The sequence below is a fragment of the Clupea harengus genome, chromosome 19, assembly GCF_900700415.2.
Source record: "Clupea harengus chromosome 19, Ch_v2.0.2, whole genome shotgun sequence".
Lineage (NCBI taxonomy): Eukaryota > Metazoa > Chordata > Actinopteri > Clupeiformes > Clupeidae > Clupea > Clupea harengus.
In genome coordinates this window covers 938135-952769 of record NC_045170.1, presented here as the reverse complement: position 1 = coordinate 952769, position 14635 = coordinate 938135, and the positions used below count along the sequence as shown (strand labels likewise).

Below are 14635 nucleotides of genomic sequence, written 5' to 3'. Positions count from 1 at the left end.
GGTTTCGTTTCCTTGACGAGAGACAGTGAGAAGGTGCCGGTTAAAATCCTAAGAGATACCGGCGCATTAAGTTCATTTATTCTGGCATCAGTTCTCCCTTTCTCAGAGCAGTCTGATACTGGCGAGACGGCACTGGTACGGGGTATGGGATTGTCTGTGGTGTCTGCTCCAGTGCACCGACTGCAGCTGTTCTCAGATTTGGTGCAGGGGGAGGTGTGCCTCGCAGTGCGCCCGGCGTTTCCGGTGGAAGGAGTCCAGCTTGTTCTTGGGAATAGGCTAGCTGGTGGGCATGTATGGTCGGATGTTCCTCCAAGCACGGTGGTGGGTTCTCCCCCTCGGTGAGTGGCAGTGACGGAGAGGGAAGAGTCTCATGGTTTGATCCGGCAGGTTAAGATGAAGGAGTGTCTATCAGGCGTGTGTGTGTAAGGTAGTGTCTGTGCGTAAGGCATGCTGGGGTGTGAGTTAGTGTCTGTTCATCAGGCAAGTAAGGTAGGGTCTGTGTATCAGTCCTGCTCGGGTGTGAGTTAGTGTCTGTTTATCAGGCAAGTAAGGTAGGGTCTGTGCATCAGGCCTGCTGGGGTGTGAGTTAGTGTCTTTATCAGGCATGTTGGTGTGAAAGGTGTTGTCTGTGATTCAGGCATATCAAGGCGACCCAGGCCCTGTTGGGTGGTGCTTGTGGCTTGGTGTTATTTTTTTTACTTGTGTGGTGTTAATCTCTCCTCTTCCTCATGCAGGGTACTACCCGGATCCTGGTGCTGCGGTTGAGGGGGGGGGTGTTGCTCACAGGTGGAACAGCCGTTCTGGAAAAGTTTATTTTTGTTGTCGTGGTTCCGGTTAGAACCCCGTTCTTATGGGGGGGGGGGGGGGGGGGGTGACGACCCCGCCTCTTCTGGTGGCTGGGAGAGCTACTTGTCTTTGTATTACAGATGCCCCGCAGGTGTGGCCAGCTCGTTCGTTATTGGGAACACCTGGGTCTGATACTATAAGAGCACCGCCCACGGATTTCATGGGAGATTCAGAGAGAGAGAGAGATTGCGTGGAAGCCTTGCTCCCTACTGCTCGTCTTGCGCAATGCTCATCGCTCTGTACCTACTGAGATACAACATTCCATCTACTGCCCTAGCATGCATACATACACGACAACCTTACTGATTCACTGACTGCCCCATCTCACCGTAGTTTGGCCTGGTAATATAACCCTAGTCGCTAAATAAAATCATACTGTTTGGCGTTAAATCCTGTGTGACTCTCTGTTATTTGGCATGCCTGTGAGCCGGGCATGACACTGTGTTTTTAAATGTGTCTGTATGTGTGTGTGTGAGTATGTGCAAGTGTGTGTGTGTCTGCTTCTAAGTGTGTGTGTTTGCAAGTGTGTGTGTGTGTGTAAGTGCGTGTTTGTGTGTGTGTATGTGTGTGAGTAAGTGTCTCTTTGTGTGATGTGTGTAAGTGTGTGTTTGTGTGTGTGTGTGTGAGTAAGTGTCTGTTTGTGTGGTGTGTGTAAGTGTGTGTCTGTGTTTTTTTAAGTGTGTGTGTTTGTGTGTCTGTAATGAATATGGGAAATCAGAGTCATAAGAAGTGTTTACTGGTGAATTAATAGTGACCCTTTACATGTGAAGAGCATGATTGTTACGACTGGTGGGTGTTGTGCAGGACTCAATAGCACGACTCAGCACAGGGGTAGATTTAAAGGGTGAAACGTTTTACTCGCCGGGTTCGGTACACAGGTAGGCAGTCCAACAATTGCAAACAAAACCAAACAGGGAATAGGCAGGAGAATAGTTGTAGGGCAGGCAGAGGTCAGAAGCACGAGTAATCACTTTAACAAGGAGGAAGCGCCAAACGCTAGAACACGAGGAACAGTGGGAAGGAACATACCATATAACAATAATTTACGAAGACCCCCCGAGAAACAAGAAAACAAGGACTATATATACACACACACAGGCAACAGATAACGAGGGACAGGTGAAAACAATCAAGGCGGGGCAGACAAAGACACAGGTGGACTAAACAAGGGGAATTAACAGGACACAGGTGCAACCAATGATACACACAAACCGGGAGATTGGGAACAGGTGAGGGGTGGAGACACGGACAACAACAAGAGGGCACATGGCACAGACAAACAAACATAGGGAAAGCACATGGCGGGAACAAGGAAGCACGAGGACTAGACATGGGAACAAACATGTGACCACACAAGGGAGACAAACACAGAAATTAGACACGGACAGAACACAGACCTTACAATGATAAGTCACTGTCACTGTCAAATTCACTGATATCAACTCAGTATTTGGTCTTGTGATACTCACTCTAGTTTCTCCAGTTTACAGTTGGGATCCTCCAGAAGAGAAGAAAGATGCTTCACTCCTGAGTCTCCTGCTTTACTCCCTCTCAGCCACAGCTCTCTCATGTGTGAGGGGTTTGATCTCAGTGCTGATGCAAGAGAACTGAAGCCCTCTTCTGTAATACTGCAGTTTGACAGGCTGTATAGAGGAAAGGAAAACATTGTTTTTTTCCTTTTAGACAAAAGAATATGCGAAGGAATAAAACAATTAAATAAATACTAAAAAAATTATAATTGAGAAATGTGTAAGTATTTACGTATGTGAGTGTGTGTTTGTGTGTGTGTGTGTATAAGTCCGTTGGTCTGTGTGTGTATGTGTGTGTGTGTCTGTGTTAGTAAGTGTGTGTGTGTGTGTTCGTGTAAGTGTGTGCAATTGTGTGTGTGTGTGTCTTTCTGTGCTTGTAAGTGTGTGTGTTTGCAAGTGTGTGTGTAAGCATGTGTTTCTGTGTGTGTGTGTAAGTGTGTGTGTCTGTGTGTTTGTAAGTGTGTGTGTGTTTGTAAGTATTTGTGTGTGTGTTTGTAAGTATTTGTGTGTGTGTGCGTGTTTTTGTATAAGTGTGTCTGTGTTTTTAAATGTGTCTGTCTGTGTGTGTTTGTGAGTGTGCAATAGTCTGTGTGTGTGTATTTGTGTGTAAGTGTCTCTGTGTGGTGTGTGTAAGTGTGTGCAAGTGTGTGTGTGTTTGAGAATGTTAATGTCTGTGTGTTTTTAAGTGTGTGTCTGTGTGTCTGTCTGTGTGTGTGTGTGAGTGTGTGTGTGTGTCTGTAATGAAGATGGGAAATCAGAGTGAAAAGAAGTGTGTGTCTTTCTGTGCTTGTAAGTGTGTGTGTTTGAAAGTGTGTGTGTAAGCATGTGTTACTCTGTGTGTGAATGTAAGTGTGTGTGTCTGTGTGTTTGTAAGTGTGGGTGTGTGTGTTTCTAAGTATTTGTGTGTTGTGTGTGTGTAAGAGTGTGTGTGTACACGTGCGTGTGTATGTGTGTGCGTGTTTTTAATCAGAGTGATAATAAGTGTTTACTGCTGAATTAATAGTGGCCCTTTACATGTGAAGATACTCAATTTTGTCTTCTGAGCATTCACTGAAGTTATGGTCGTACTGCTGCAAGAACAGCTCCTCCCGGTTTGCAACAGAAACTCTGTTTACCGTGACTTTAGGACAGCTATCCATGCAACATCCATTTAGAGGACCGTTGACAACCCAGCCAGATTTGGTTATAACTGCGTCTGGCCCATCTCCTTGGCTGTTGACCACTTCCCACGATTCTAAAGCCTTTGGAACATTGCTGCCAATCAACAACTCCAGATTGGCTTTGAGTGTAAGAAGGTTCACCTCCCTAAGGTAAGGAAATCTAGAGAGATCATCATGGGTGGGAATGCTACTTGTGTCTACTGGCATGCTTTCCTGAGTGTATACCTCTGGTAATGCAATAAAGTAGATCTCATCTACAGGAGAGATCTCAAACCCTGTGATGATGTCTGAGCAAACAGGCTTCTTCTGGGACATAGCTCAGAGCTAGATATTGGCCAACTGTCACTTAAGAAAACCTCTATATTCATTGCACATAGGAAGCACCTTTAAGTCGTTCAAGACTTAACTAGACTTCCATCCTCCAAAAAGAGAAGAACGCAGCTTATGAATGTTAATTCAAAAGAATGTGACAACATCGACTAACCTCAGTTTCTGCAGTGTGCAGTGGGAATCCTCCAGTAAAGCACACAGCTGAGTCACTCCCAAGGCTTTTAGCCTGAGCTCACTCAGATACAGCTCAGTCATGAGTAAGGGGTTTGAACCCACAGCTGAAGCCACAGCAGCACAGGCTTCCTCAGCAGCACTCCCCTTCAGGAACCTGTACAAATAGAGACAATAAACATATCTGTTGTCTGACACAAAACATCATCACTGGTGCTTAAATAAAAAACACTCAAAAAATTACAACTTCTGCCAAGGCAGCCTTTTACAAAAATGAACAAAAAAGCAAACTGAGCAGTCACATATGTGTTTTTCTCAATGGAAAGGAAGCACTGCTACCCACTTGTATAGTCTATTGATTCAATAAGTCTGCTTGGCCTGCTGAAGTAGCTTTAAATCTTACAGGCTCAGTTTTCACTGCACCAGCTGAGCTCATCCTGTCACTTTCAATATAATTTACATTTACATTTACATTTAGTCATTTAGCAGACACTTTTGTCCAAAGCGACGTACAAGGGAGAGAATAGATGCATAGATGTGCATAGATAATGTTCATCTATGGTCATTAATGATGCCCCTAAGTCAACAGCTTAAAATATGAGGTGTGGCTATTAAATAAAGAGACTAATGCCTTAAGTTAATTGCAATGAATAAGACTTGTTAAAGTCATAGAACTTGTATATACTCGTAATAACAGTCTCATAATTTTCTTTTTTATATATTTGAAACTCTTTGTAATATTCTTGGTATGGATATCCATTTACCTGAGATTTTTCAGTTTACACTGCGGGTCCTCCTTTAGGTCTAAAAGCAGTTTGACTCCTGATTCCCCTGGATCATTTCCTCTGAGATCCAGCTCTCTGAGATGATTGGGATTTAACCTCAAGGCTGAAGCCAGACTAGCATAGCCCTCCTCTGTGATACTGCAGTCTGAGAGTCTACAGTGATAAATAGTCATAATTCAGTCAAGGCAAACACAACAAGACATTTGCAGTATATTTAAAGTAAGATTATTTTTGTAGATTATTGAGGGGATCAGTAGTTTACGATGTCAGGTACATTGGATGACAGAGCATTTGAAAGGTTGAAAATAATGCACACTGAGGTGGTATTCCCACCCAAAATGCAGTACTAAATGCATGGTGCTATGGTCAAGGTGCCACGGAACCTCGGACGACACAGAGATTGCAGGGAGGTGGTCGTTTATTGAAACCAGCCAGTACAGGGTTCACGGGGAAAAACGAAAAAGAAAAAAACACAAAAGCAACCTGGGATAAAAAAAGTCCAAACGGGAACACACACACGATCAAAATGTGCGTTTTAATGTGTGTGTATAAGTGTGTGTGTGTGTGTAATAAAGATGGAAAATCAGAGTGATAAGAAGTGTTTAATGGTGGATGATTAGTAGTGGCCCTTTAACTGTGAAGAGCATGATAAGTTAGCCTGACGATGTCATACTCATAATTCTAGTCAGAATATGAGTCTGATACTGCTCCATTGGGCTGTGATTATGGGGCGTGTTTCAACCGAACCAGGAAAAAAATGCCTCTTCGCTCAATTGGATATACCTAGAACCAATCAGAGCAACGTAGTATGGCCATAACGTAGACCATCGGGGCCAGCTGATACATTAAACTTTTACCGGATCCCGTAGGAAGGACGGCAATAGCAACTCAGAATTTGGTCTTGTAATACTCACCCTAGTTCCTCTAGTTTACAGTTGGGATTCTCCAGAAGAGAAGAAAGATGCTTCACTCCTGAGTCTCCTGCTTTACTCCCATTCAGCCACAGCTTTCTCATGTGTGAGGGGTTTGATCTCAGTTTTGATGCAAGAGAACTGAAGCCCTCTTCTGTAATACTGCAGTCTGTCAGGCTGTAGAGAGGAAAGGAAAACATTGTTTTTTTCCCCTTTTAGACAAACAATATGAGAAGGAATACAAAATTAAATGAATACAAAAAAAATTATAATAATTGATTAATGTGTAAGTATGTATGTGGGTGTGTGTTTGTGTGTGTATAAGTGTGTGCGTCTCTGTGTGTGTATGTGTGTGTACGTGTGTGTCTTTCTGTGCTTGTAAGTGTGTGTGTAAGCATGTGTTACTCTGTGTGTGAATGTAAGTGTGTGTGTGTGAGTAAGTCTGTGGGTGTGTGTGTGTTTGAAAGTATTTGTGTGTTGTGTGTGTGTAAGAGTGTGTGTGTGTGTGTGTACACGTGTGTGTTTGTGTGTGCGTGTTTTTAATCAGAGTGATAAGAAGTGTTTACTGGTGGATTAACCTGTTTGTATCCAAAGTATTTTTTTGACAATTCAGCCTATTTCGGCACTGTTTCATTTAAAACTTGAATATCTATTGTTCTACTCATTGCATAATAACCATTCATGGCTTAAATTGAAGAAGACACTTGGGCCACCAACTGCAATTAGTTAAAGTGTTTTATTATGTAATTTTAGTTTACATTTCAGAGCATCAAAAGTAAGGATTTGTCAGAAAAAAAAAACGCTTGGTGTTTTCTTTTTTGTTTCAGTATAGAACTGGGTTTTGAATATTAGAGGAAAACAAAGCCTATATATCCTGATTCAACAACATCTTGACAGTGTGTGTACAAAATTTCAATCAGATAGACAAAAGTTTACAAGTGTTACACATCAGTTTCCATATGGTGTCTTTAGACGTCTCCAAGTGTCTCCTAACCTCTCCAAATCACCAAATACAAAAGTCACTATATATCAAGAATTCTAACTTTTTCTTGTCATCTGTACTACAGCAAACCATTTAAAAATTAATTTCAGTGTAATATATTCTATTGTATTGTATGTTTTTGTGAGAATATACATGATTGTCTATACCTATCCAAAATGTACCCAAAAACCTATCCAAATTCATTTAGAAGTACATTATCACATTATCATGAATGTTTTTGTGGTTTTGTACTTATCTGAGGTGTAGCCTGCCCTGATGTTTGTTCCAGTGGTCTCAGTCTTTCATAAAATAAAATCAAAATGAAAAAAAAAAATCCATACCAGAGCCCCGTTAGCCAGAACAATTACAAATGCCTGACATGTAATGTGCTGTTACCACCTCCTACAACGTGGATGAGGGGATGGATTTTAGGAGGCAAAGGAAAATTAACTATTTACAAATGAGTACACAAAAAAAGAATTATTTACAAATATGTATATATAAAAAATCAAAAAAATCTAAAAAAAAAAATCAGCCACGCTGGCTGCTCTTGGCATCATGCCACACTGTGTAGCAACACCGCCCTGGGACTATGCACAGGGGCACTTTACAAGCCCTGCATAGCCACATAGTGAGGGCCTGGCAGAGTTTGCACCTCCTCCTCCCCTTGGTGGCTTTCAGGCTCGGATCATCGGAGAGTTCACAGACTATTACTGGGAGACATTCCAGTGGCCGCATCTCTGGCGGCATAGAAGCCGTGGCTCGCCCAACAGCTGCTGCCTCAGAAGTTGTGGCTCGCCTAACAGCTGCCTGAGAAGCCGAGGCTCGCCCAACAGCTGCCTGAGAAGCCGTGGCTCCCCCAACAGCTGACTTCTGCCTTCCACACCCGGAAGTGGATGACAGCTGGTCACACAGAAGCACCCTGAACATCTTCTGGGTGAGGGGCCTCTGATTCTTTGCCTCTGCCATCTCCTTGTGGATTATGAAGCTGTTCACCACCGCAATATCTACAAAGTGTAGAAACATCTTCATATACCACCGCCTTGTCCTCCGGGTCACGGTGAAGTACTTTATGAGGGCATCAGAGAGGTCCACCCCCCCCCATGTACTTATTGTACCACTTGATAGGGTCAGGCACAGGAAACGCCCTCTTGGACCAGCCTGTATGAGGGTGGCGGACACGGCGTTGCACAGACTCCCCACTGTATGCCTTGTGAATTGTGGAAAGCATGGCAACGTCACGCGTGTCCTTCCACTTCACATACAGCAAGGATCCAGCGCATTCCCCCTCGCTCTGTTTTTTTGTCCATCGCATTTGCTTGTGTTTTGGGAAACCCCAGCCGGTTCTCCCGGATGGTCCCACAGGCCCCAAAGCGCAGCTGGTGAAGGTGGCGGAAAAGCTTGGCGCTGGTGTAATAATTGTCAACAAACACGTTGTACCCCGTGCCAAGATAGGGCACCTTGAGCAAGTCAACAACTGCATCAAAACTCAGTCCATTGCCACTTGGATGCACAGGTGTACCCACTCTTGCTATCGGCCATCACAAACAGCTTGTAGCCCCACTTTGTGGGCTTGTCCTTCATATATTGCTTCATCCCAATCCTTGCTTTTGTGGGCACCATGCGCTCATCAACAGACAGGTTCTTCCGTGGGTGGTAGTGTGCCCTGCAGGCCGTGAGGATGTCATCATGGAGAGGCTTCAATCGGAAAAGGCCATCATGCCCAGGCTTACCAAGGAGCCGCTCATTCACTACATCAGTAGCTGGGCCACTCATGTGAAAATTTGCACCGATGGCCTGAAACCTGTAGCCTCTCATGACTTCTCCAGGAAAGGGAAACCTGAAAAGACGATCCTTCCTCCACATGTCCCTTGCAGCGGTCACCCTGGTCAGGCCGAGATACTGCACAATGCTCAAGAATCGTCTCATCTCATCTGGCTTCACGTCTTTCCACGGCGTCTTTGCACCATGCGCACGCTTCCTGGCAGCGTATTTGTTGGTGTTGGAGCACAGAGTCTGAATGACACAGGGTGTGAAAAACAGCTTGAAAATGTCCAGGGGGCTGTATGACTTCTGGAAATCCAGCTGCGGTCCAGGTGTCCTCTTAGGGCAGAATGGAAACTGTGGGGGGCACACATCCTCCTCAGCACCATCATGCCATCTGTCCACCAGTGGGGCAGGGGTGCTCCTATTTGATGTGGGTGCTCTCTTCTTGATGGCTGTCTTCACACGCCTTGGCACTGGAGGAGGGCATGAGGGCCCGGGCAGGTCTGAAGCGACATCTTCTGCAGGCAGCGATGGTGTGGGTGTTGTCTTCTTTGTGGCTGTCTTCACACGCCTTGTGGTTCTTTTCTGCCTCGGCACTGGAGGAGGGCATGAGTCTGAAGGGACATCTTCTGCAGGGACATCTCTGTGAAAAAGAAATCAATTGCAAAGTGTTACAAAAACAACCCAGCAATCCAGCAAAAAACATAAACATATAGATTACTGAATTTGCATGACTAAACAACTACAGACAGAGACAAGGGCCTGCATCATGAATGAATATATTCTAATGTTGAAGGTAATGGGGGTACTCTAACGTGGGGAGGCTGAGACCACAGAGACAAAGGGCCTGCAACAGGTGCTAATATTGCAGGTGATGGGGCTTCTCTAAAATGGGGGGGCTGAGACCACAGAGACAAAGGGCCTCTAACAGGTGCTAATATTGCAGGTGATGGGGCTTCTCTAAAATGGGGGGGCTGAGACCACAGAGACAAAGGGCCTCTAACAGGTGCTAATATTGCAGGTGATGGGGCTTCTCTAAAATGGGGGGGCTGAGACCACAGAGACAAAGGGCCTCTAACAGGTGCTAATATTGCAGTTGTGGTGCTAGTAATACAAAGATAGTGTATATTTAGGTGTAAGAACATATCATATATTTCTACATTCACACAAGAATTACTGATCATTACAATCAAATTAGAACAATTAAATTAAAGCAACCAATGCGTGCTGAAAATAATGCATCCACTTTCACGTATCTAACGTGAGCCAGATAGCAGCCATAAAATAACATTCAGCAGTTTCAGTAACATAAATGCTCGGTATATCTCGGTACATAAACATATATACTGTATATCATTTATTTCTATACTCACACAAGAATAATTAACCATTGCAACCAATTAGAACAGCAGATATAATATAAATATATAAATCATATATGCAATATAAAGTAAACAATGTGCGCCCGAAAATAATGCATCCATTTTTACGTATCTAGCGTGAGCCAAAGAGCAGCTAGTATTTAGTCAGATAATACATGGTAATAATATTGTGGTAACATACCGAAATGCATGCTCATAGTATTAGTATATAATTCACAAACACAAATGCTGATATGTACTTACATGTCATCCGATGAATCTAAACTTCTTTCTCTTCCTTCTGAGAAATTTGTCCTGGTTTCTTCATTTTCAGATTCCTCCGAACTATTGAACAGCATCTCCAACACTTCTTCACGCGTAAAAGACTTAATTTCTTCCGAACAGTAATCGTCGCAAAAAGCAGAGCAGAGTGGCAGTTGTCGCAAAAAGCAGAGCAAAAGGCAGGTGTTTACACAGCTGCTTTAAGCGTAATGGTCGCTGACTGTGACGCACAGGTCATAAATCTTGCACCGAGTCATTACGCAATGTCATATCAGACCCCTACATCATTCAAAGACAGACAATGGGCGTATCATTGTAAACCTAAGAATGTGTACTATTGGATAAAATAGCTGTCAATTACTTTATAGTGCCTGGATTGGCGGAAAAAACAAGTTTGTAAATCGCCAACTGTTACAGGAAGGGAATAGTTTGTGTGCATTTCACATGAAACCTATCCTAGAACGAGGGATAAACTGTACTGTGGCAAAAAATAACCTCACAGTTTCGTAGAAGAGCCATATGGCTTTGATTATTAGGGTATGTTTTAGAAAAATAATATTGGTCATGCCCGCGAAAAAACGGCGAAGTTTGAAATTGTATCATGAGGGAAATGGAGACACGTTTTTCGCTATGATGTGAGTACATAAATAAACCACGATAAAACCCTCAGTTAAACTCTCCAGTATCATTATTTAGTTGTTTGGATAGATAGCGATTTTTTCATGAAATAAAAAAGACATTTTGGCAAAGATAGCGTGTTTAAATGGACAATTAGTGTGAGGAGGCATCACAATTCTGACAAAGCAGTGGGCATATCCTTTTCCGAGAAACGAGGTTTTTCTAGTGAACTGTTGGACACAGGTATTTGATATTACGGGTGCTTTTGGCAGTATTAGTGCTTAATTGGTAATCAAACTGTTTTTGGTGAAATGTTTTTTATTTTTGTCGCTACGTTGCTGTAAAAAAATGTACCGGCAAATATATCGGTTGCGATACTTTTAGCGTCACTTCCGCCCAAACAGGTTAATAGTGACCCTTTACATGTGAAGAGCATGATAAGTCACTGTCACTGTCAAATTCACTGATATCAACTCAGTATTTGGTCTTGTGATACTCACTCTAGTTTCTCCAGTTTACAGTTGGGATCCTCCAGAAGAGAAGAAAGATGCTTCACTCCTGAGTCTCCTGCTTTACTCTCTCTCAGCCACAGCACTCTCATGTGTGAGGGGTTTGATCTCAGTGCCGATGCAAGAGAACTGAAGCCCTCTTCTGTAATACTGCAGGCTCCAAGGCTGTAGAGAGGAAAGGAAAACATTGTTTTTTTTCCTTTTAGACAAAAGAATATGAGAAGGAATAAAAAAAATTAAATAAATACAAAAAAAATTATAATTGAGAAATGTGTAAGTATTTATGTGGGTGTGTGTTTGTGTGTGTGTGTGTATAAGTCCGTTGGTCTGTGTGTGTATATGTGTGTGTGTCTGTGTAAGTCTGTGTGTGTGTGTTAGTCTGTGTGACTGTGTGTGTTTGTGTGTGTGTAAGAGTGTGTGTGTACAAGTGTGTGTGTGTGTGTGTGTGTGTGCGTGTTTTTGTATAAGTGTGTCTGTGTTTTTAATTGTGTCTGTGTGTGTATTTGTGAGTGTGCAATAGTCTGTGTGTGTGTATGTGTGTGTAAGTGTCTCTTTGTGTGGTGTGTGTAAGTGTGTGTGTGTATGTATGTGTGTGTGTAAGTGTCTGTTTGTGTGGTGTGTGTAAGTGTGTGTGTGTTTGTGTAAGTGTGTGCAAGTGTGTGTATGTGTGTTTGAGAATGTTTATGTCTGTGTGTTTTTAAGTGTGTGTCTGTGTGTCTGTGTGTCTGTCTGTGTGTGTGTGTGTGTGTCTGTAATGAAGATGGAAAATCAGAGTGATAAGAAGTGTTTACTGCTGAATTAATAGTGACCCTTTACATGTGAAGAGCATGATAAGTCACTGTCACTGTCAAATTCACTGATATCAACTCAGTATTTGGTCTTGTGATACTCACCCTAGTTCCTCCAGTTTACAGTTGGGATCCTCCAGAAGAGAAGAAAGATGCTTCACTCCTGAGTCTTCTGCTTTACTCCCATCCAGCCACAGCACTCTCATGTGTGAGGGGTTTGATCTCAGTGCTGATGCAAGAGAACTGAAGCCTTTCTCTGTAATACTGCAGTTTGACAGGCTGTAGAGGGAAAAGGAAAACATTATTTACTGTATATCCTATTAGACAAAAATGGTGTCGTGTATGAATGTGTTTGTAAGTTTGTGTATGTCTGTTTGAGTGTGTGTGTGTGTGTAAGTGTGTTTGTATGTGTGATAGTATGTGTGTGTGTGTGTGTGTGTGTGTGTGTGTGAATGTGTGTGTGTGTGTGTGTGTGTGTGTGTGAATGTGTGTGTGTGTGTGTGTGTGTGTGTGTGTGTGTGTGTGTGTAAAAAAAATGGAAAATCAGAGTGATAAGAAGTGTTTACTGATGGATTAATAGTGGTCCTTTACATGTGAAGAGCATGATAAGTCACTGTCACTGTCAAATTCACTGATATCAACTCAGTATTTGGTCTTGTGATACTCACCTTAGTCTCTCCAGCTTACAGTTGGGATCCTCCAGAAGAGAAGAAAGATGCTTCACTCCTGAGTCTCCTGCTGTACTCCCATTCAGCCACAGCACTCTCATGTGTGAGGGGTTTGATCTCAGTGCTGATGCAAGATAACTGAAGCCCTCTTCTGTAATACTGCAGTCTGACAGGCTGTAGAGGGAAATAAGGAAAGACTCCATTAGAACAGCTGTGTGTGTGAGTGTGTTTGTGTGTGTGTGTGTGTGTGTGTGTGTGTGTGTGTGTGTGTGTGTGTGTGTGTGTGTGTGTGTGTGTGTGTGTGTGTGTGTGTGTGTGTGATAAAGATGGAAAAGGACAGTGATAAGAAGTTTACTGCTGAATTAATATTATCCCTTTACATGTGAAGAGCATGATAAGTCACTGTCACTATCAAATTCACTGATATCAACTCAGTATTTGGTCTTGTGATACTCACCTTAGTGACTCCAGTTTACAGTTGGAATCCTCCAGCAGAGAAGAAAGATGCTTCACTCCTGAGTCTCCTGCTTTACTCCCATCCAGCCCCAGCCCTCTCATGTGTGAGGGGTTTGATCTCAGTGCTGATGCAAGAGAACTGAAGCCCTCTTCTGTAATACTGCAGTCTGACAGGCTGTAGAGGGAAATAAGGAAAGACTTAATTAGAACAGCTGTGTGTGTGAGTGTGTTTGTGTGTGTGTGTGTGTGTGTGTGTGTGTGTGTGTGTGTGAATGTGTGTGTGAGTGTGTGTGTGTGTGTGTGTGTGTGTGTGTGTGTGTGTGTGTGTGTGTGTGATAAAGATGGAAAAGGACAGTGATAAGAAGTTTACTGCTGAATTAATATTATCCCTTTACATGTGAAGAGCATGATAAGTCACTGTCACTATCAAATTCACTGATATCAACTCAGTATTTGGTCTTGTGATACTCACTTTAGTGACTCCAGTTTACAGTTGGAATCCTCCAGCAGAGAAGAAAGATGCTTCACTCCTGAGTCTTCTGCTTTACTCCCATCCAGCCCCAGCACTCTCATGTGTGAGGGGTTTGATCTCAGTGCTGATGCAAGAGAACTGAAGCCTTTCTCTGTAATACTGCAGTTTGACAGGCTGTAGAGGGAAAAGGAAAACATTATTTACTGTATATCCTATTAGACGAAAATAGTTTCATGTATGAATGTGTGTTTGTAAGTTTGTGTATGTCTGTTTGTGTGTGTGTGTGTGTGTGTGTATGTGTGTTTGTATGTGTGTTAGTACGTGTGTATGTGTGTGTGTAAGCGTGTTGGTGTGTATGTGTATGTGTCTATTTGATTGTAAGTGTTTGCGTAAGTGTGTGTGGGTTTGTAAGTGTGTGTGTGTAAATGTGTGTGTAAGTATGTGTGTGTGTAAGTATGTGTGTGCGTGTGTGTGGGTGTGTGTGTCACTGTCACTGTCAATTTCACTGATATCAACTCAGTATTTGGTCTTGTGATACTCACCCTAGTTTCTCCAGTTTACAGTTGGGATCCTCCAGAAGAGAAGAAAGATGCTTCACTCCTGAGTCTCCTGCTCTATTCTCTTCCAGCCACAGCACTCTCATGTGTGAGGGGTTTGATCTCAGTGCTAATGCAAGAGAACTGAAGCCTTTCTCTGTAATACTGCATTTTGACAGGCTGTAGAGGGAAAAGGAAAAAAAAATGTATTTCCTATTAGACAAAAATGATTTCATGTATGAGTGTGTGTGTTTGTAAGTTTGTGTATGTCTGTTTCTGTGTGTGTAAGTGTGTTTGTCTGTGTGTGTGTGTGTGTGTGTGTGTGTGTGTGTGTGTGTGTGTGTGTGTGTGTGTGTGTGTAAGTGTGTGGGTGTGTATGTGTGTTTTTTTGTTTGTTTGTAAGTGTTTGCGTAAGTGTGTGTGTGTGGGTTTGTAAAGTATGTGTAAATGTGTGTGTTGGTGTG

The 14635-nt window shown here is 42.9% G+C and overlaps 1 protein-coding gene across 1 annotated transcript; it reads right to left on the bottom strand.

Annotated features, from left to right (window-relative positions):
- Positions 1-12102: 12102 nt before the first annotated feature.
- LOC122133808 (ribonuclease inhibitor-like) lies at positions 12103-14322 on the bottom strand. The gene is made up of 3 exons (XM_042710670.1): positions 14178-14322; positions 13636-13809; positions 12103-12318 (listed from the first exon to the last, which is right to left on the bottom strand). Exons 1-3 carry the CDS (start codon positions 14276-14278, stop codon positions 12141-12143), a joined length of 453 nt encoding a protein of 150 aa, XP_042566604.1. The 5' UTR covers positions 14279-14322; the 3' UTR covers positions 12103-12140.
- Positions 14323-14635: the final 313 nt, after the last annotated feature.

Excerpts from the sequence above, each read along its gene's own strand:
- LOC122133808 (XM_042710670.1), bottom strand. The coding sequence starts at position 14,278 with ATGAGAGTGCTGTGGCTGGAAGAGAATAGAGCAGGAGACTCAGGAGTG. Across the intron at positions 13,810-14,177 it reads TGTAAACTGGAGAAACTAGG|CCTGTCAAACTGCAGTATTA; the intron begins GTGAGTATCACA and ends TTCCCTCTACAG. Across the intron at positions 12,319-13,635 it reads TGTAAACTGGAGTCACTAAA|CCTGTCAAACTGCAGTATTA; the intron begins GTGAGTATCACA and ends TTCCCTCTACAG.